Below are 20,022 nucleotides of genomic sequence, written 5' to 3' on the forward strand. Positions count from 1 at the left end.
GCCACAGCCATGGAGGGAGAGGGGGCATCGGATGGGGGTGGCCGTTTTCAACAGCCTGCAGGGTCCCCAGGGCCAGTTCTGTGGAGTTTCCCCTCTCCTCTTGGCAGGGTGCCCAGAGGGCTTCGGGTGCCCAGAGCTGTAATGAACATCCCTGAGGACCTGTGGACCCCGCCCCACAGTGGACCTCCTGCCTCTGTGACTCAGTGTCTCTGGAAAGCCTGGGGTCCCTGGCTCCCCTGGGACCTTCTCTAATTGCTGCTGGGCCAGTGGGATTGGCCGTGGCCTGGACCGGTCCCCACTGCTCTCAACCCCAGGCTATAGCCCATCCGACCCCTGGGCCAGCTCTGTTTGGTTTTCTTCCCCCTAGGTCCAGTGTGTGGGGAATGGGCACATGGGAGGATTCACGGTGGGCTTCCTGGAGGAGGCGAGTCTGTAGCAAAGAAGGAGGATTCACCCTCCAGGTGCCTTTGGGCGAGAACCTGGACCCTGAGGGCCTCAAGGGTGAGTGAGCGGCTCACTGGGGAGGCTGGGGGCTGGGGTGGGAGAGTCTGAATTCTGCCCAGGGGAGGCCTGAGGGGGGCAGGATAGCATTTACACCCCTTCATCTGACAGAGCAGAATGGGTGGGCTGGGGCGTCTATTGGAGGAGGGGAGCCTCGGCAGCTGTCACAAATGTCTCTGAAAGAGGAGTTGGGGGGAAGAACAGGGGGTTGGGGGTGAGAGGCCTCAGGATCTAGAGCCAGAATAGGTGGTGGTGGAAGGAGGACCCCTCTGGAACGGGCTTTGGTGACTTGAAGCTGGGGGAGGGACACAGAGGGCAACTCCTCCCCCTCCCTGCAATGGGGAGCCTGGAGGGGGTTATTAGGAGCCGAAGATGGGGAGAAAAACTCGAAGATATTAACAGCAAAATAACATTCGAAACAAAATTTTGGAGTGCGCAGGCGCAGAGAAGTAGAGCCTGGCTGGGGGTGGGCACACAGCCTGCAGGAGTGGGGCTGGGTCAGCCTAGCCCCTGCTCGAGTTGCTAGGACCAGGTGTGGGGCGCAGCTCCCCTGAAAGGCCCCCAGAGGCTCAGTACTTGCTGCCTCTGGGCTCCAGCTCCAGCCCAGATGCTTTGTGCCGTGCCCACGCTCACAAATCTTCCAACGTCCCGCAGTCTGGGCTCCCTCCAAGGCCAGCCCAGATCCCGCCTCCTCCAGGAGAACTACCTGGATTTTCTCCCTGGGCCCCTCCCCTAATCCTCGGTGACCCTGGGTGAAACACAAGGGACCTGGCATCCTCTGTGCCCCCACCTCCTGCCTTGTGCCTTTAGTGTGGAAGGTACCTGAGGGATACCGGTCCCTGTTGGACCAGAGATTGGGGTGGCACCTTTCATCACACTCCCACCCCTCACCCATCCACGTGTCCCTGGTTCTGAGCTCCTCCCATGCACCAGCACTTCTCGGGAAAGGTGTATGGGCCCAGACAGACGCTCTCACAGGAGCCCTCCTGCTGGGGTCTGTTGGGGTCAGGTGGGGCACAGACAAAAAACAAACACAGTGGCCCACAAGCAGTGGTGCCTGAGACCCTTTAACTGCTTTCTAGGCAGAGGGAGGAGCCTTGCAAGGGCTCCAAAAAGGAACCAGGTTTGCACTTGGAGGACCCAAAATGGAATAGGGTGGCTGGAGCCAAGGCCAGACAGACGGTAGGAGGAGCAATGGGAATCCTTCGGTGCTTTTCAGCAGGGGAGTGGCTATCAGATTTGTTTCAAAAGAGCATCTTTCTCTGTAGGGAGAGTGAATTAAAGGAAGCAGAGAGACCGGTGGGGAGGTGGTGGCTGGACCCAGTGGGGGCAGTGAGCTTGGAGACAAACAGCTGCCTCCCCTTCTCCGGAGTGAGTTCCCCATCCCTGGAGGAGTGAAAGATGAGGCCACCTTGGTCAGAGTTCAGGATTCACAGGCACTGTTTATCAGGGGTTGCCCATGTACCAGGCAGGGTGCTAAAAAATTTGTCACATCTGTCCTTAATCCTTATAGGCACCCCAAGAGGGCAAAGTGTGATCCCTCCTTTTCACAGATGGAGAAGCCGAGGCTCCTTGAGGCTAAATAAGTTCCTAGAAGTTATAATACAAGCCGGGGGGTGTAGAGAAATTTCTTACCCTGAGCAACAGCAGGACAGGAGTGGTCTTGGGGGCCAGCGCTGGCTGGTGGGATGGGGGCCTTGGCAGAGTCCCTGGGGTCCCCCAGCTAGGTCGGGGCCACCTCCTCCATGGGGGCTGATGGATTTGCTCACCATCTCCTGGTGGTTTAACTTTAGTCTCATTTTAAACTGGCTCCTGCTCCCGTGGACCCTTTCCCAGCACCCTGGCTCATCGGAGCCCCTTGCTTGTGGGCATAGTGGTCAGCTCCTGGGCGCCAGGGCTTGGAGACTCTCAGTTGCCTTTGGCTTGAAGGACATCAGGGTATAACTTTGGGCTGGTACTTTCTCTCCCTCAGGACTTGGCAGATGTTTTGCTGACTCCTTACGGTGGGGGATTAGAGCCGGCCTGACCCAGGTGGGGGCGGCCTACATAATCCACACTGCCCGCCACCCACAGGGTTATCTCTGGAGCTCAGTGACTTCATGTGCACGTGTTTGGGGCAATTTTTTGGCATCAGTGTTTGAAACTGTACATTCTGGCCTGTATTTATTTTGGAAAAGTTTTCTTCTGCTGTATCACTAACCTCTGTTTTTCTCTCATTCTTTCTCTCATCTTCTAGCTTCTCCGAGCTCCATCGCCTACTGTCTTCTAGCTTCTCTGGGCTCCGTCGCCTACTGTCTTCTCAAGGTTCACTTTTAGCTCTTCTCTTCCATTTAGTTTTGTGTGCTCGTCTCAGACCTGTCTTTTGTTCCCAGCTGGGTTTTCAACTATGGTAGCTCTATTTTTAATTTTTTGAGGACCCTCCATACTGTTTTCCACAGGGGCTGCATCAGCTTACCTTCCCACCAGCAGTGCACATTCCCCACATCCTCGCCAGCACTGGCTGTTTCTTGTCTTTCTGATGATACCCATTCCGACAGGTGTGAGGTAATATCTCATTGTGTGTTTGTTTTTAATTCTCACCTGAGAACATATTTTTATTGATTTTAGAGACAGAGGAAGGGAGAGAGAGAAACATTGATCAGTTGCTTCCAGTACTTGCCCCAACTGGGAATCTAACCCAAAACCCAGGCATGTGCCCTGACTGGGATTCAAACCTGCAACCTTTTGGCTCCAACCAACTGGGCCACCTGGCCACGGCCTCTCATTGTGGTTTTATTTATTATTTATTTATTTATTTATTTATTTATTTATTTATTTATTTATTTATATCTTTATTGATTTCAGAGAGCGGGAGAGAGAGAGATCGAAACATCAATGATGAGAGAGTCATTGATTAGCTGCCTCCTGCACGCCCCCAACTGGGGATCAAGCCTGCAACCGGGGCATGTGCCCTGACTGGGAATTGAACCCGGATCGCCTGGATCCTAGGTCGACGCTCAGCTGCTGAGCCATGCCCGGCTGGGCTCTCATTGTGGTTTTAATGTTCATTTCCTTGATGTTTAGTGACATTGAGCATCTTTTCACTGAGACTTTTCTTGGGAGAAATGTGTATTCAGGGCCTCCACGCATTTTTACATCAGATTTTTTATGTGTGTGTTAGGTTGTAGGAGTTTCTTATAAATTTTGGATATTAACTCTTTACAGGGTGTATCATTGGCAAATGTCTTCTCCCATTCAGTAGATTGTCATTCTGTTTTGTTGATGGTTTCCTTTGCTGTGCAAAGTTTTTTAGTTTGATGTAGTCCCGTTTATTTAGTTTGTTTCCCTTGCCCCAGGAGACATATCCAAAAAAGAAATTTTGCTAAGACTGACGTTGAAGCATTTACTGCCTGTTTTATTCTAGGAATTTTATGGTCTCAGGTCTTACCTATAAGTCTTTAATCCATTTTCAGGTTACTCTTGGACAAGGTGTAAGAAAGTGACTGTTTCCTTTTTTTCCCTTCTTAACCCTCACCCAAGGATATGTTCTTGTTGATTTCAGAGAGAGAGGAAGGGAGAGGGAGAGAGAGAAACATCGATGTGAGAGAGAAAAGGACCGTAGGAGCCCCGAACCCGCAACCTGGGCCTGTGCCCTGACGAGGCATTGAACCAGCCACCTTTATGGTACACAGGGTGATGTTCCAACGAATGGAGCCACGTTGGCCTGGGCTAGTTTCCTTGTGTTTTTTTGCATGTTTCTGTCCCGTTTCCCCAACACCGTTTATTGAATTTGCTCCCCCCCACCCACTCCTGTAGTGTGTACTCTGGAGTCCAGAGCTAGTTCTTCTCTTGTTATGCAACATCTGTAAGTGGGGACGATTCTGTCCGAATTAGGCACTTAGGGAGGAGTGAGCAGTACCCGCTGGGGCATCTGGTGTCCTCTGAATAGGTAGGTGGCAGGTTAGCTGTGTGCTCCTCCCTGTGGGCACTTGTTCACTGTGGGCCAGCAGGACTTGTGGTGAAGCCCACACCTCGCAGGTGACTTAGTGTCTATGAATGTCTGGCTGCTCTAGTCGGCAGCCCCAGCACGGATGCCTCTTTCCCATTCCGCCCAGGAGGCCATTTCTAGAATCTTCTCGGGGCCAGACTGGAGTGTCCATCTAGTTTCTTTTATCAAAACCCTTCCTGCTTCTCTGAGTCTGTGGGCTGTGAACCTGAGTGAGGTATGACCTAAGGCTATAATTTGGGTAAATCTCAAGAGGATTGCTTGGGCTGCTGGGCAGACGCGCTGTCTTCCCACTGAACATGGATGAGCAGGTGCACAGAGCAACAGCTTCGACGAAGTCCTGGCACCGGGGACTCACCTCACCTGGCAAGAGGGACTTTGCAGATGTAAGTAGGGGATGTTGGTTGAGATGGGGAGATCATCCTGAGTTATCTGAGGGACCCAACGTGATCACAGGGGTCCTTATATGAGGGAGGCAAGAGGGAGAGAGTCAGAGATGTGAGAATGGAAGCAGACGTGAGAGAGAGGCAGGGACAAGGGATATGAAAAGTGGTGAGACACTGGCTTTGAAAACACAGGAAGAGCCCATGAGCCGAGAAATCCAGGTGGGCTCTAGAAAGGAAGTAGATTCCACCCTAAAGGCTCCAGGAGTGTAGCCCAGTAGGAACAGCAATTTTAGGACTTCTGACCTTCAGAACTGTAAGATCACAAATTCCAGCACGGCCCTGGCTCAGTGGCCACAGACTGAAGGGTCCTGGGCTTCAATTCCGGCCCAGGGCATGTACCTTGGTTCAGGCTCCGCCCCTTTCCCAGGTCGGGGCACATGCAAGAGGCAACCAGTTAATGTGTCTCTCTCACATTCACATCTCTCTCTCTCTCTCTTTCACTTCTACTCTCTCTGAAAAGCAATGGAAAAAATGTCCTCAGGTGAGGCTTAAATTTAAAAAAATTTTATTGTAGCATGTTTGTGGAACTTTGTTACTGCAGCTACAAATACCTCATACAGGCAGGCACTCGGCACCAGGTGGAGCACCAGCCTTCCTCCCGTGACCGGAATCTGGCCTGAAACTGGAGTTGGCTCCCCAGGAAGAGCTGGTCCTCAACAGCATCGTCCAGCCTCTGGTCAATACTCTCTGGTGCCCTCCTGACCTTGAATTTCCAGCTACATGAGCAAAAGTCAAACCTGATACCAGCCCCCAAAACTTGGTCATAGTCCCTGCCCAGGGTGCCCTTTCACCTCCGAGAAGAATGGGCTAGGATTGATACCCAAGTTATTTTCACATGAAGGGGACTTGAATGTGTGGCCGAATGCTTTGCTCTCAGGTGGGAACGTCACATGACCACAGGCACAGAGTGTTGAGGATGTCCAAGGCCCCTTCTCCCCAGGGCCCAACAGAGAAACACAAAGGGAAAGGGTGGGAAGCAGACAGTGGTCTTGGGGGTGGAAGGTGGGGTCAGCATGGCCGCCACAGCTTCAAGTCAGGAAGGTCATCAGGAGCAGGGACAGTGCCCAGAGCGACCCAAGGGTGCAGGACATTCCGGCCATTGCCAAGGCCCATCTCTGTCCTCCCAAGAGAGTCAGGCAGAGGACCAGTCAGAACTAAAAAAAATATTTCATTTCATTCTGAATAAAAAACGGAACAGACAGAACTCTTGGAAATCCTGAAAACAATGTCATCGCTACAGCAAAATTTCACAGAAATCATTGCACAGAGTGTGGGGACGAGCCGGGCCTGACCCGAGCTGGGCGGCCTCTGGAGGGAGGGTGGGGGCCAGAGTGGGCAGGCACTGGTTGGGGCTGTGCCCTGTGGTGAGCCCCTGGGTCTCCAGGAACCAGGCTCAGGACTGCAGCAGGGGCTGTCTCCGGGCATCAGGGTCCCTCCCCCTTCCGGCCTCGGCTATGTGCGGCCCACATGCCCCGCCTGGAGTGGTAGTGGTGGTAGAAGTGCCTCAGCCGGAGCCGCTCCACCTCCAGCCCCGCCTGCAGGACCCTGGGTGGAGACGGGTGTCAGGGCTGGGGGGCTGGGGGTGGTAAGGGCTTTCCTGAGCCTGTAGGACCCTGGACGTGGGTGGGATGGAAGTGGGCAGGTTCCCCAGTCCAGGAGCTAGGGCTGTCAGGGCTCCAACTCCTGCAGGGCCCCAGTGGAGGACAGGGACTCAGGGCCATCACAGAGCCTATAGAATCTGGGGGCAGAGCTGGCTCAAGGGCTGTCCCTGGCCTGAAGGACCCTGGGGTGGGTGGGGAGTGGTTTCAGGGAATGGGGTGAGCCCAAGTGTCTCTCTAGGCCAGGGATGGGGAACATCTGGCCCACGGCCATATATGGCCCTTGAAATCATTTGGTCTGGCCCTGCCAAGGCAACCATAGGTGGGAACTCGAAATTCAATAAATCTAGGAACTTTTTTCATAGCTAATTTTTAAATTGATAATTTTGTATGGCCCTTGGCAGGAAAAAGGTTCCTGACCCTGCTCTAGGCCCACAGGTCCCAGGTGATGGAGGAGCAAGGTACAAAAGTCTGTCTCCATGATGGGGGGGAGGCATCACCTGTCCAGGAGCTCCCAGTCCTCGCCACCCCACTGGTCCCGGAACTCCTCAGTGTTCATGCCTCCGATGCGGTCGAAGTCCGACTTGTAGATCCCAAAGAGGCCGAAGCCGTTCACCTCCCAGTACCCTGGGTGGAAGGGTGTCCAGGTGCTGAGAAGCTTCCCCTGGACCTCAGGAGGGATCCTGGGGTGGGCCCCATCATCAGGGGGCTCCCAGGGTCACCCTTCCGAGTTGGTCATAACCTAGGCACCCTGCACCTGACTGGAGTGCTGCACCTAGGGCTGTGCATGACCCTGGGGGTACTAGGGGGGGGGCATCCTAGACACTACAGGGCATTATAGGGGCACTGAGGGGGCCCCAGGCCAGCCTTGGGGGTTGGGAGAGGCACCCAGGGCGCCTCGCTTTTACCCGGCATTGATGGGACTCTGGGCATTACCATGTGGGTCCCCCGGCGAGCTGCCGCAGCCCAGGCGCATGACCACAGGCGCAAAGGCCAGCTTGCCTTCCACGCAGTGCTTGCGGATGCCGTCCAGGATGTTCGGGGGGAAGTGGATGTGCAGGTCGCAGAGGAAGACGATGCTGCTGGCGTCCTGGAGGTCGCAGGGAGGTCGGCGAGCTGCCCTCCCCTCGGAAAGGCGGGCTCCTGCCTTACCACCCCACCCGCCCACGCACCTCCACCGCGTCCACTCCCGCTTGCAACCCTGCGGAGCGCTCGAAGTTTCCGGTTCGCCTCAGGTACTGGTACCTGGGTGGGGGTGGGGGAACAGGTAACGATTCCTGGGGGCAGGAAAATCTACCTCCGGGCGAAGGGAGCTACGCGGTCCCGGTGAGGGGCGGCGGCGCGCCATTACCGCGGCAGCTGCGCGGCGCGCAGAGCCCGCTCCACGTCCATGTCCTCGCTCTCGAAGTCCACCAGGACGACGCTGAAGTGCGAGTCCCCGGTGCGCGCGCGCAGCGCGGCCATGTCCGCCAGGAACTGGGCCACCCAGCGGGCCTGGTTCTTCACTGGGGGAAGATGGGGCCTCTGCGCCCGGCTGGACCGCACCGCGCAGGGCGCGCCGTCGGACCAGGGGCGCTGCCTGCCCTTCCCGCGGGGCACCGAGAGCTTCCCCTCCCGAGCCAGGCGCCACCCCGCAGCGCCCCCGCGCCGGCACGCACCTGGCACGATGAAATGAACCATCACGTCCTGGCGCCAGGCCAGGCGCAGCGGCCGGCAGAGCTCGGGGCGGCCGTCGGGGCGCGCGGAGGCGGCGGCGGAGGCGGCGGGCGCGGGCTCCGGGCTCTCGGCCGCGTCCTCGGCGCGGGCTCCGGGCAGCCGCAGGAACACGTACTCGGACAGGCGCAGGCGGCCGCCCCCGCGCTCCTGCAGCTCCAGCTCCAGCAGGAAGCGGCTCCCGCGGGCCGAGTCCCGGCGCTTCTCCACGTTCACGATCCGCAGGAGCGCGTAGCGCCTGGGAGGTGAGGCCGGGTCAGCGCCCCAGGGCTCCTCCCTGCGCCGGGAAGCCCTGCCTGTCGCCCCATCGCACCTCGCGCCCCGGGGGAGTTCCCAGAAGGGAGACCGGCACTTTGCCCCCTCCCAGGGCGCACACGGGGAGGCGGCCCCCCCGCCAGGCGGGCCGCTCTTCCTCTCGGGCCTTTTCCCACAGCCGTCTTTCTGACACGCTCAGAGCCCTCAGCTGCACCCACTACCACAGGACGAGATTCCAGGGTCTTAGGGAGGCATTCTAGGACCCCAGGCAGTCTCCTGCGCGAGGCCTTCAGTATCACTAGGCCAGCAGACTTTTTCTTCCCACCGGGTCTTGGTCCTGGGGTGTCCCTCTGGCGAGCTTGCCCCCACCCTCCCCAGCTCCTTCTAGGCCCCGGTAGCTCCTCTGAGAAGCCTCTTTTCCCTGCCCTGGCACCAGCCCAGGGGGCTGTCCTGCTCCCTGAGGGAAAAAGCCCCTGGGCCTGCCCCAAGCGGCCCTCTGGCCCCTTCCCCTCACTCCTCCTTGCTGAGCACCTTACTTTCCCTCCACTCTGCCCTCAAGCAGAGGCTTCTCCTGTCCTGGGAAAACAGGTCCTTAACCTTGACTACCCGTCTTCTTTCCACCAAGGTTCTGCCCTTTGCAGGCAGTGCCCCCACACTGGGAGCTTGTGTGACTTCCCGGGGTCCAGGCTCCCCCTTCAACCCCTGCCATCCCCACCACTTTCTCTGCAAAAGCCAGGGACTTTCTGCCCCAAATACTTTGGGTTTTGGGGCCACAGCCATGACCACTCTACCAAGCAGACCCCTGCGTGCTCATGGGACAGGCTGGTCCTCAGGCACCTAGAATCAAAACTCTCTCACTTCCAGAGTCCAGGCCATCCCGTCACTGCCATGGTCATGTCATGGTCACATCAAGCCCGCCAGTCCTAGTCCTTCCCCATGGCCTCCCCTCTTGTCCACTCCCCTCCAAGGCAGCAACATGCCCATCTTCAGCCCACACAGGTGAAACCCCTGCCTTGCTCAAAACCTTGTATCACAGGCAAGAAAAACAAGTCCTGAGTATGGCTTTCAGGGCCCAAGACCAGGTTCTGCCCTCTTTCAATGCTAACTCCCCAGTGCCTCCACTGAGGCCAAACTGGAGCCCCTGGGGCCTGGGTGAGACCAGGGGGCAAAGAGGCAGGAGCCCCTCGCCCTTCCCTGGAGTCGGGTGGAGGCCCTTCTTGGAAGGCCCAGCAGACCTGTGCCAGGAGAGGGCTCTAGGGGCTCTTAGCTCAACCTTCAAATGTGTCTATCTGGAGGAGGGGCCTGGGTGGCTCAGAGGCAGCTTTGGATCCACATCCAAGGTGGCAGGTTTGGAGGTACAGGACAGGGGTGCCAGCTGGGCAGGGGGTGAGGCTCCTAACGTTGGGCAGGGGCCCTGGGCAATCAGGGGGCCCAGAAAGGAGAGAAGACCCTTTCCTAGGGGGTGTGTATGCCACCTGCGGAGAAGGTCTGAGGGTCCTGAGGACGCAGGGTCTGCACCTCCGCGCCCCACCCCACCCCACCCCATACCCGCTGTGGTGCACGTTGAGCCGCTCCATGTACTGAGCCACCACGTCCACGGCCTCGGCCTCAGGCAGCTGCAGGTTCCCGGACACATTGCAGCGCAGGTCGTTCCAGTCGGAGCGCAGCAGCTCGAAGTCCACGGCGCCCACGCTGAAGGTGCGCTGCCAGTTGATGGCCTCCTCGCGCCAGCGGCCGGGCGCGGGGCCCGCGGCCTCCTCGCTGTCTTCTGACGCAGCCTCGTCGTCGGGGGCCCCCTCCTCCTCTTCCTCCCCCTCCTCCCCCTCCCCAGGCAGCTGCGGCCTGGACACCTGGGACCAGCTCAGGAAGGAGGTCGCCGGTCGCGTTTCGGAGGACGCGTTCAAGTTCTCCGTGGGCGCTGCGAGTCCCAGCGGCCGTGCCTGGCCCTCCCGGCTCCCCGGGGCGGCCTGTGCCCGGGCGGGGGGCCTGAGCTCCGCAGCCTGGGAGCCCCTGGTCCTGGGGCCTCGAGACCGCGGCGGGCGCGGGGGCGCCCGCAGCTGCACCCTGGGCAGGGGTCTGGGGCGCAGGAAGACTCCGGGGAAAGGCGGCCAGGGTGGGCCGCCCGCGCTGAGCGGCGCCAGGGCCCGAGGGGGCGTCCGCAGACCCGGCCGCACCCGAGTCACGTAGACCTTCGGGGGCGGCCGCTGAGCTGCGCGCGGGGGCGGGGCGCGGCCCAAGAGCAGGGGCAGGGGGCGCGCGGCGCGGGCGGCCCAGCTCAGGGCGCGGGAGCGCCTAGGGGCCTGCTCCTGCTCGGGGCTGGGCGGCGGGGGCCGGGCGGGGCTGGCTCGGGCCTCCGTGGGGGCCGCCGGGGTGGTGGCGAGTCGGTGGCTGCTCTGCCCCGGGGCCACCTCGGTGGGCTCCAGGCTGTCCAGCAGCTCCCCGTCGTCCCCATTCTCCAGGAAGTCTGCGGACAGCGCGGAGCGCCGCTGAACCGGACACGCCCGGGGGCGCGGGGCGCTCACTGGGGCTCACCCGGGGCGTGGGCTGGGGCTGGGGCGCTCATGGGGGCTCCCCGGGGGCGCGGGCTGGGGCTCGGGCGCGGGGCGCTCCCCAGGGCTCCCCGGGGCACTCACCGTCGGGGCTGAGGAAGAGAAAGGCTCGGCGCTGCGCCGGCTCGTCTCTCCCCTCCTCCTGGTCCAGCTTCATGTACTTATAGAACCCAAACCTGAGGGGGCGGGCGTCGGGGGCGGGGCGTCAGAGCCCGTCGCAGAGGCCCCGCCCCCGTCCCGGGCGCCCCTCACTCACCTTTCCAGGTACAGCGGTGACTCGCGGTAGAAGCACTTGTTGTCCGTCTCCATGTGAGTGAGGCGCGTGTGGTCATTGGGATAAACGAAGGACAGGTACACCTGGGGCGGCGCAGAGGGCTCAGGGCAGGGCCGGAGGGGCTCAGGGCACCCTGGCCGGGAGGGCCCCAGCCTCAGGGGCTGCCTTGGCGAGTGGCACTTACAAACTGTAGTCCCTGGTATCTCGCGATAGGAAAGTCCTTGACCACATAGGTGGGGGCGTAGGCGCAGGGCTCCAGCACATTCTCCAGGCTCGCAGGCTCCACGCGAGGGGCTGTGGGAGGGTTGGTCACAGCGCGCCAGCCCAGAGCCCCCCACCCTAGGCCTTCCCCTGCCCCACGGCCCCTCTCACTCAGGAAGAAGGTGTCCCGGGGGTCCGGCCTCAGCATGTCGGCTCTGGGCTCCTCCTGTGGCAGGTGCCCCCCCACGTGGCTGGCTGGGGACTGTGGGACATGGGCCACATGGTCCATCTTCAGGGCTGATTCATCTGGGGGCAGAAGGATGTGTGGGGTTCCCAGGACACCCCCCCCCCAGTGTAGAGGCCATCCCAAAGAAACCAGCCGTCAAGAGCCCGCCCCACTCCCCAGAGAGGCACAACTCCGCACCTGTGTACAGGGAGAGGTGAGCAGAGCCTATGACCTCAAACTTCAGGCCAGGCAGGAAGGCTCGCCACTGGGGGGTGGAAAGGGCAGTCAGGGCCAAAGGGTGGGGTGGGGGCATAGCAGGGTCTTTCCTGACAGGACAGCGGGGAACTAGCAGGGCCACCCCTTCAAGGATGTAGGAAGCTCTGAGGGTGGATGGGAGAGGAGTCCTGGGAAAGGGCAGCAGGGAAACTGGGGGTGGCCCAGACGGCTGGGGCCCTGGTGGCAGGTAAGGGCACCCAAGCCTCATTTAGACCCTTCCTGACATCTGAGTGCTCCCTTACCTGCTGGTTATAGTTTCCAACCCCCCCCCCCCCCCGTGTGCAGTCACTGCTCTTGTAGAGGTCCTGCTGGCCTTCCAAGGGCCAAAGCTAGCACCCACTTCCCATTCCCCTCACTCCTGTAGCTGCTCCTCAGTCTCCTTTGCAGTCCCTCCCCCACCCCTCTTAAGCTGGGGTTCCTGGGGGCTGTACCAGGCCCTCTTCCCTTCATAGCTCATCCTGGGCCCTGTCAACTAACCCCCCAGCTTCTGCAAGGTCACCCCAAACTTGCATGTCAGCCTGGACCCTCTGCCAAGCTGAGCTTGGGTGACACCCACCACACCCACCAGACACCTGAGGCATACCGGAGGTGTGGATGAGGGCCCCCTAGTCCACCGAGGTCACCAGCCCACACTCAGCCAGGCTCAAGCCCTCTGTCCTGACACTCTTCCATTCCCACCTCCCCGACCAGGGAACAGTGCCCCATACAAGTCCCCCCAGGTTCTCTCCGCACAGTGGCCTAAAGGGTAAATCCTATCACCTCATTCTCAGGACAAGCCTGAACTGTCTAGGTCTGGATGGCTCTGGGCGGCTCCTGGTGCACCCCCACCCCAGATCTTCTCCCCACTGGATCTCCTTGTGAGTCTCATCTCTCAAGACTCTACTCAAGAGCCACTTCCTCCAGGAAGCCTCCCAGCAGTTCTGACTGCCTCATGTCAACTAGATAGAAAGCTCCTGGGGGCAGGGTCCACAGTCATCTTTCCTTTTTGGGGGAGTGGGGGTTGGAGGGGGGAGGCAGGGCAGGGGAGGTTGGGGGCACACTCACACCCACTTCCACGTGGTCTGAGCCTCGGTCATCCTGCTTGTGCAGCAGCTCAAAGTAGTACCTCCGGGAGGCCATGAGCCTGGGGACATGAGGAATCAGGGGGACGTGGCCTGCTCTGCCCCAAGAACCTCAGACGGAAAGCCCAGAGTAGATGGGGGCTCGGGCCCATTCCTTGGGGATGGCGGTGTGGCAGGGCAGCCCAGATGCAGCGTGGTGTCACCCAGGCCCTCACGCACATGTGTACACACGTGTGCACACACACTCCCAGTCACTCACCGTTTGGGCTTGGACACCTGTGAGCTGAACTTGGTGAACTCTCCAGGGGCCGTCCACTCCAAGCCAGTCTGGGGGGTGACATGGGGAGTGGAGGGGGGCTCACCCTCTCCTTGGGAGCACCAGCCCCATCCCACCCCGTTCCTAAACTGGAGGAGACAGGGGACCGAGGCCACAGGAAGCCCAGTGAAGAGATAGGTGGGTGTGGATGGAGGGCAGAGCTGGGGTCAGGGCTGCGGAGTGGCGGTACCTTGCCCACAAAGGCCACCAGCTGGGCACCTGCCGGGCTCTCATTTGGGCTCAGCCAGAACTCAGAGTTGTCATCTGAAGCCACAGAGAACTGGACGTCTCCTAGGCCACAGGACAGGGGCTCAGGAGGCTGTGGGCCCTTCAGGACACCCCTCCCCCCTCGTCCCCTCCCCCACCCCCTTCCCCCCTCACCATCTCTTGCCGGGTGGATGAAGCCAAAGATCCGGAGTCCGTAATTCTTCCACTTGGGGGATACAGCCAACTTCTTCACGGTGGTGCGAGTCTGGGGGCAGTGACCTCCAATGTCAATGTCCACTCAACCTACCCCTGCCAACCCTGGAAGGCCAGCTGCCCCCTGTGCCCCCCCCCCCCCCCCGCACTCACATGAGGGAACAGTGGGAAGTGCAGGTTCTTCCTCAGGTGGCCCACGGCGCCCCCACACCAGTCCTCGAACACGTGTAAGTTCACCTGCCCCTTATACTGTGGGGGAGGGGTCTTACTTTCCACGTGGGACCCCCCAACCCTCCCCCCAAGCCTCAGGCTGCAGAACTCACCTCCTCCCGCCACGAGGGTGCCTGATGGGTGAGGTTCAGGGGGGGCAGCCTTCCAGCCCCCCCAGAAAACAGCATGTTCGGGTCCCGACCATTGGGCTACAGGAGAGAAAGGGCCTGGAGTCAAAGCTGAGAAATGTGAGGGCAGGGAGGGGGTCTCACAACCACAGGCATCCCACTCCACACAGTCCAGGACACAGCCCCACAGACACAGCACCCATGCGACAGGCTCCTCAGGCCCCCATGTGCCTGTGTCTGGGCCGTGCTCGGTGCTGGAGCTCGCCCCAGCTGCACCTGGTCCTCCATGCACGTGGCCCACACGAGTGGCCCCAGGGTCCCCCGAGTGCGGAACACAGGTGCTCTCTCCCCTCTCACCGCCTGCTCCTCCTCACGGCTCTCGCTGGAGTCCTCTGCCCTCTGCGTGGACAGTGCAGCCCGGACGCCCCGGCCGTCTGTCACACTGGTCAGCTTCTCACCATCTGTGAGTGACACATGGGGTGTGACCGGGGCCCAGGCTTTCTCCAAGGCCAGAGCCCCTGCTGCTGGGGTCAAGCACCTCCATCCCACACGGCTGCCCCAGGGCAGGAAGGCCAGTGTCTCCTGCCTTATGCTCCCTTGTGCTACCAGCAGCCTGCCCACCCTCATCAGGGACCAGGGCTTGTTCTTTCTCCCATATCTGGCTGCGGGGGGCGCGGGGGGGGGGGGCACCGGAGCCTTCTACCTGGCTTTTCCCAGGCCCCTGGCTGGTGTGAGGGAGCAGAGTTATATGTGCGCACACACACACCCATCTGGCCATCCTCATCAGTGGCTTTGCCTCCGGGAAGACCCCCAGGACTGCTCTGTGCTCTCAGCACCTTTCCCATGTGCTGGAATGTTTTGTGTCTGCCTCTCTTTCCAGACTGGAGAGCTAAGGGTTGGTTAGTGCCAGAGCTTCTTGACTTGAGGCTAAGCTGCCCCAGCTGTGACAGTGGCACCCGCTGCCCTTGAGGCCAGGGTCTGGGACGAAAGGAGCCCTGGCACCAGCCTGGGCAGAGGAGGGCTGGCATGCTGGTCTGGCTGCTGGAGGATCTGAGGCCAAGGTGGCCCTGGAGGGAGACTGTCCCTGGGAACCCTTCCCAGGTCTGTCTGTGGACAACTCCAGAGCTTGGTGACCCCAAACCCCCTAGCCTGGGGCAGACTACCTCTGCACCCCCAACTCCTTCAGCTCCCCACACTTCCTTCCTGAACATTCTCCACCCCATCCCCTTGGGGTCCAAACCCGGGATCTGAGCCTCCGAGGGGAGATTTCACTATACCCCACCTCTGCCCCTCCTAGAGGCAGCTGACCCAGGAGCCCCCCTCTGCTCCAGGGCCAAGCCTGGGCTTTGACATCCATGCCCACCCCTCAATCCAGACCCCAGGAGCTGGATTCCAGTGTGGACACAACTGTCCCGGGCCCCTTCTCTGGGGGAAGATGGCAGCCCATGGTCTCCTGCCGATGAGAACCCTGCGGGACCTGCCCACCCGCTCTCCATTTGGGTTCTCACCCCAGTCTGTCTCTGTTCAGCTGGGAGGTGAGCCCCAAAGGCCTCCCAGCCAAATCCCCACAGCCTGGCCCTGAGCCTCACTCCCACCAAGCTGCCCATGGGTCTTGGGAGCCTTCTGCAGTGGGCTCCCAGCCCAGGCTGCCACCACGGTCCTGCAGTGCTCAGCCCCAGCCCAGCAAGGTCCAGACAGGCTCCCTGCCTCCCGGCTTACTCTCCCTTGGGGACGCCTGCCTGCACAGGCGGCTGGACACCGGGACGGCCTCCTGCCCCACTCCAAGGCTGCCTCCTCGGTGGAGGTGCAGACCACATCGACCTACAGTCAGGATGGCCTTGGCGCATCCAGCTGCTGCCCTGGTGGGGGCCCAGCAGCTGGACAGTAGGTGGGGCTGCAGCCCTGGGGGCCGGGAAGGCTCCTGGAAGGTGCCCCATGAGGCGTAGTCTTCCAGGACCCTGAACAGCTCCTGCCCACAGGGCTTCAGTGGCTTCAGAAGTGGGGTTCCCACGCCTCCACCCCTCCCATTTGCTGAACTAGACTCCCTGGCTGCTAAGGAAGTCTGGTTGGGGAGGACTGTGGTTGCTCAGAAAACCACACAGGCTGTTCAGCAGGGGCTGGTTTTGCTCTGTGTCACTGGGTCACGCTCCGGAGTCTTGCTTATGTGCTCACAGCTGGGGTGGAGGTGGGGGTGAGCAGCGCTGGGGGCCTCTTGGGGGGGGGTGGCTGTGAAGTGTGTGGACTGGGGGGTGGGGGGACACCTGGCCTGGGGTCTATGAGGCCAGGTGTCTGGTACACCACCAGGAGGCAGAGGGGCTTCAGCAAGGGGGGGCGGGAATGAGGCTGAAGGGGGAGGTTTGGACCCTTCCACGGAGGGGCCCCAGATACAGAGTCAAAGTCATTGTTCTGAGTCTTCAGGAGGCAAGACTCTCGTCCTTCCCCCCATCCTAAGGACACCTCACTTCCCTGAGAAGGGTCGGGGCAGCCTGGCTGGGATGTTTCCCGCCCTGAGGTGTTTCCCTCTCCTCCATTCCTCCCTCTGGGGTTCCAGGCACTCCTCCCTCCCCGTCATCACACTCCAGGCTTTTTATGCTGTTCCTGCTGTTAGGATGCTCTTCCCCCAAAGGCTGTGGCAAAGGTGCCTCCTCCAAGAGGCCTTCCAGGATTCCTCTAGCGCGGGTGGCAGGACCGCTCCCCTGGCTCTCTCTCCCTGTGCCCACCAGGCCCTGACTGCTTCCTGGGCCCACTGTCCCCGCCGGAGGGTGCGCTCTGGGAGCCCGGGAGCGTTCACTCCAGGCTGGGTCCCCGTCTTGCCTCCCGCTCCACACAGTCCCAGACCAGAGGCTCACCCAGGGCACCCCTTCGAGGGAGCCTTCCTACTGCGCGGACCGGCTCGCCCCAGCCCGTCCCCGCGGTGGGGAAACCGCGGCTCTGCCAGGGCACCGAGCGGGCGTGGGAGCGGCGGCCGGGCAGGGCCGAGGGGGCCCTCGCCCCGCGCTCGGCGGACCCCGCACTGTGGCTCGGGGACCCTCCCCGCGAGGGTCGCGCTCCTCGCGATGACGTCACCGGGCGTCCCCGCCCCGGGCCCCCGAGCAGGGCGGGGCGCGCGGGGTCCGCGCCCGGGGCCTCCCGCCGCCCGCCCCGGGGCGCCCCGTACCTCGCCCGTAGCCCAGCCGCTGGCGCAGCGCGCGGCCCTGGCGCACCAGGCTCAGGTGCACGTAGGTGAGCCACGCGGCGCAGGTGAGCAGCACCAGCAGCAGCAGCAGCTTGATCTGCTTGCGGAGCTTCTTCACCGGGCACCACGGCATCGCGGCCCCGCCCCGGCCGCTCAGCGGCGCCGCAGCGGCCCCCGGCTCCCGCGCGCCCCGCGCCGCACCCGCCGGCCCCGCATGGCCCTTTGTCCGCCGCCCGCGGCCCCCGCTGCGGCCGCGACCCCCGGCTGCCCAAGGCCGCCGGCCCGGGGTGGGCGGCGGGCGGCTCCGGCGGCGCCCCCGCCCCCCGCTCGGGCTCCGCGCTCCCGGGGCCGCGGCGGGACCGAGCGGCACCCACGCTGCGGCGCTGCCCACCGCGAACGGGCCCGGCCTGCGCGCCGCGCGAGCCAATCGGGTCCCGCCGGCCCGGGGAAGCCAATCGGCCGCGCGGGAGGCGGGACGGCGTGCTCGGGTGCGCCCGGCGCCGGGCTCCGCGCAGCGCGCGCATCCACCTGGGCGGCCGGCCGCGCGGGGACGCGGGGACCCGGAGGCGGAGGGAGGGGAGCGCGGGCCGCCCGGGGGGTGTGAGGGGCGCAGGACCCGGGACGCGGGGCGGGCGCCGGGCAGGGGCTGGGGGAGCGCGGTGGGGGAGCGTGGGGGCCGGGACTGGGGGGCCGGTGAGAGGGGCACCGGGGACGGGAAGGTGCCAAGGACCGAGGATGGGGGACAGGGAACGCGGATCCGGTGCACTGGGGACGGCGGTGCGGGACCGGGCGGTGCGGGGCCGGGAGGCGGGGCGAGACAATGGTTGCTCTGAGGAAGTGGGTGGGGAGGCGACAGGCCACGGCCACGGCCACGGCCACGGCGGGACCGGGAGGGGCAGAGGCCCTGGAGACTGGGGACACAGGGGCGGGAACCACGTGCGTAGGGGTGGGGTCCGGGGGCGGTGCAGCTGTGGGTGGGGGGCGACAGTGGGGACAGGGTGATGGGAGGACACCCGGGGCTTGGTGAATGGGGGCAAGGCCTGAGATGGGGCAGCCTGGTCTTGGAGTTGGAACAAGCCCTTTGCAAACAGCCAACAGGAACGGTCTCAAGGTGGGAGGTGGGTGGACTGACAGGTGAGAAGATGAGGCTCGGCCAGGGGGCTGGGTGTGCGGGGCCAGCAGGCTGCGGGGAGACGGGCTGAAGGGGTCTGAAAGCACATGGCTGCACCCGGAGAAAGATGAGCCGCCAAAGGATCTTAGCTTGAGGGCAGGGTCCAGGCAGACTGGGGCAGAACCCATGGAAGGGGACAGCAGGGACCCACAAGCTGGTTCTTCCACGGACTTGAGTGGCGGGGTCTCCGCGTGGCTCTTGCCCAGCTGGCGAGTGCGGGTGGGCGATGCACTTTGAGCCACCGGACTCCAGTCCTGCGGGGCCGTGCCCGGCAGTCCTCCCTCTGCCCAGCTCCATTCTGACCCTGCTCCCCTCCTGTGTCCGTCTGTTCCTTGCTATGTAACAAGCCGCCCAGCATTCATGGTGTAAAGCAACTCTCTGTGACACCCTGTGGGTCAGGGCCTTATGGCCCAACAGGACAGCTTTCCTCTGCTCCCCGGCGCCATGGGCCCCGGGTGGGAAGACGTACATGGCTGAGGTTGTTAGAGGCAGTTGGACAGGACTGAGCAGAGTAAGGGTGATGGGCCAGGTACAGAAGGTCATCAGGGAGAAAAGCCCAGGTGCCTGGCAAGGGGAAAAACTGGGAAAACAAGAACCTCGCCTCCAGGGTAACCTTTCCTCCCCCAGCACCTTTCCTTTCCTTTCCTAAAGATAACATTAGGCCTCAGTTGTATTTCCGCTCCGGGCCCAGAAAAGCAGCAAAACCGGACAAGTGGCACCGTGGCTGCCTCAGGACCAGCTGTGTTGACTAGTGACCCTCTGCCCTGGAGCCGACCAATCAGTGGAGACCACGACCCTAAAAGAGCCCACCTGGAAAACTGGTGAATATTCTTTGGAGCCCCTCCCCTGAGACCTCCCCTGAGATTCCCACCTGCAAGAGAGAGATAAATATCCTTAAAGCAAAGGACCCATTGTACCCAGGGGAGCACACCCGCGCCATTCCCTTCCCCACTTCTTCCTTCTGAGGGACCCCACGAGACTTGCAACCAGGGGAGCAATGGGGGCAGCTCATCCCAGGCTTAAACCCTGAGCCTGTCTCCAAGGCCCCCTTTTCTCTGACTCCCCAGTGAGCCAAGGCAGCCCAGCCAGGCTCTCCTGTTGTTTCTCCTATGACCTTCCTTGTCTCACTGTCCTGAGTATTTTTGTGTGTTAGTTTCTGTTAATTCTCACCATTGATTTTTTAGAGAGAGTGGAAAGGAGGGGGAGAGAGAGAGAGAGAGAAACATCGATTGGTTGCCTCCTGCATGTGCCCTGACAGGGGCTGGGGCTTGAACCCAAAACCAAGGTATGTGCCCTTGACCGGGAATCGAACCCGTGACCCTTTGGTCTGCAGGCCAACACTCTAATCACTGAGCCAAACTGGCCAGGGCCTGAGTGTGTTTTGCTGCGGCCAATAAGTTCCTGCTGGCTTTGCTGCACTTTGTCTCTTGATTGAAGTCTTCCCTTCAAGAGAACAAGAACCAAGGTCTCGTCATCTCGCCAGTAACAGGGTGACTCTGGTGGCTGGGCTGGGTCAT

General features: G+C 61.7%; 1 protein-coding gene across 1 annotated transcript; it reads right to left on the bottom strand.

Moving 5' to 3' along the window:
- Positions 1-6,080: 6,080 nt before the first annotated feature.
- Positions 6,081-17,499, bottom strand: B4GALNT4 (beta-1,4-N-acetyl-galactosaminyltransferase 4). The gene is made up of 20 exons (XM_087822115.1): positions 17,317-17,499; positions 14,517-14,620; positions 14,145-14,240; positions 13,975-14,070; positions 13,783-13,873; positions 13,592-13,692; positions 13,345-13,412; positions 13,069-13,147; positions 11,947-12,013; positions 11,694-11,828; positions 11,506-11,615; positions 11,304-11,404; positions 11,132-11,223; positions 10,047-10,962; positions 8,189-8,481; positions 7,882-8,035; positions 7,703-7,775; positions 7,467-7,620; positions 7,031-7,157; positions 6,081-6,477 (listed from the first exon to the last, which is right to left on the bottom strand). The coding sequence occupies exons 1-20, from the start codon at positions 17,465-17,467 to the stop codon at positions 6,357-6,359; spliced, it is 3,129 nt and encodes a 1,042-aa protein (XP_087678241.1). The 5' UTR covers positions 17,468-17,499; the 3' UTR covers positions 6,081-6,356.
- Between the last annotated feature and the right edge of the window lie 2,523 nt (positions 17,500-20,022).

The sequence above is a fragment of the Miniopterus natalensis genome, chromosome 11, assembly GCF_054644295.1.
Source record: "Miniopterus natalensis isolate mMinNat1 chromosome 11, mMinNat1.hap1, whole genome shotgun sequence".
In the NCBI taxonomy this organism is placed as follows: domain Eukaryota; kingdom Metazoa; phylum Chordata; class Mammalia; order Chiroptera; family Miniopteridae; genus Miniopterus; species Miniopterus natalensis.

Excerpts from the sequence above, each read along its gene's own strand:
- B4GALNT4 (XM_087822115.1), bottom strand. The coding sequence starts at position 17,467 with ATGCCGTGGTGCCCGGTGAAGAAGCTCCGCAAGCAGATCAAGCTGCTG. Across the intron at positions 8,036-8,188 it reads GGTTCATTTCATCGTGCCAG|TGAAGAACCAGGCCCGCTGG; the intron begins GTGCGTGCCGGC and ends ATCTTCCCCCAG. Across the intron at positions 7,776-7,881 it reads CGCGCCGCGCAGCTGCCGCG|GTACCAGTACCTGAGGCGAA; the intron begins GTAATGGCGCGC and ends ACCCCCACCCAG.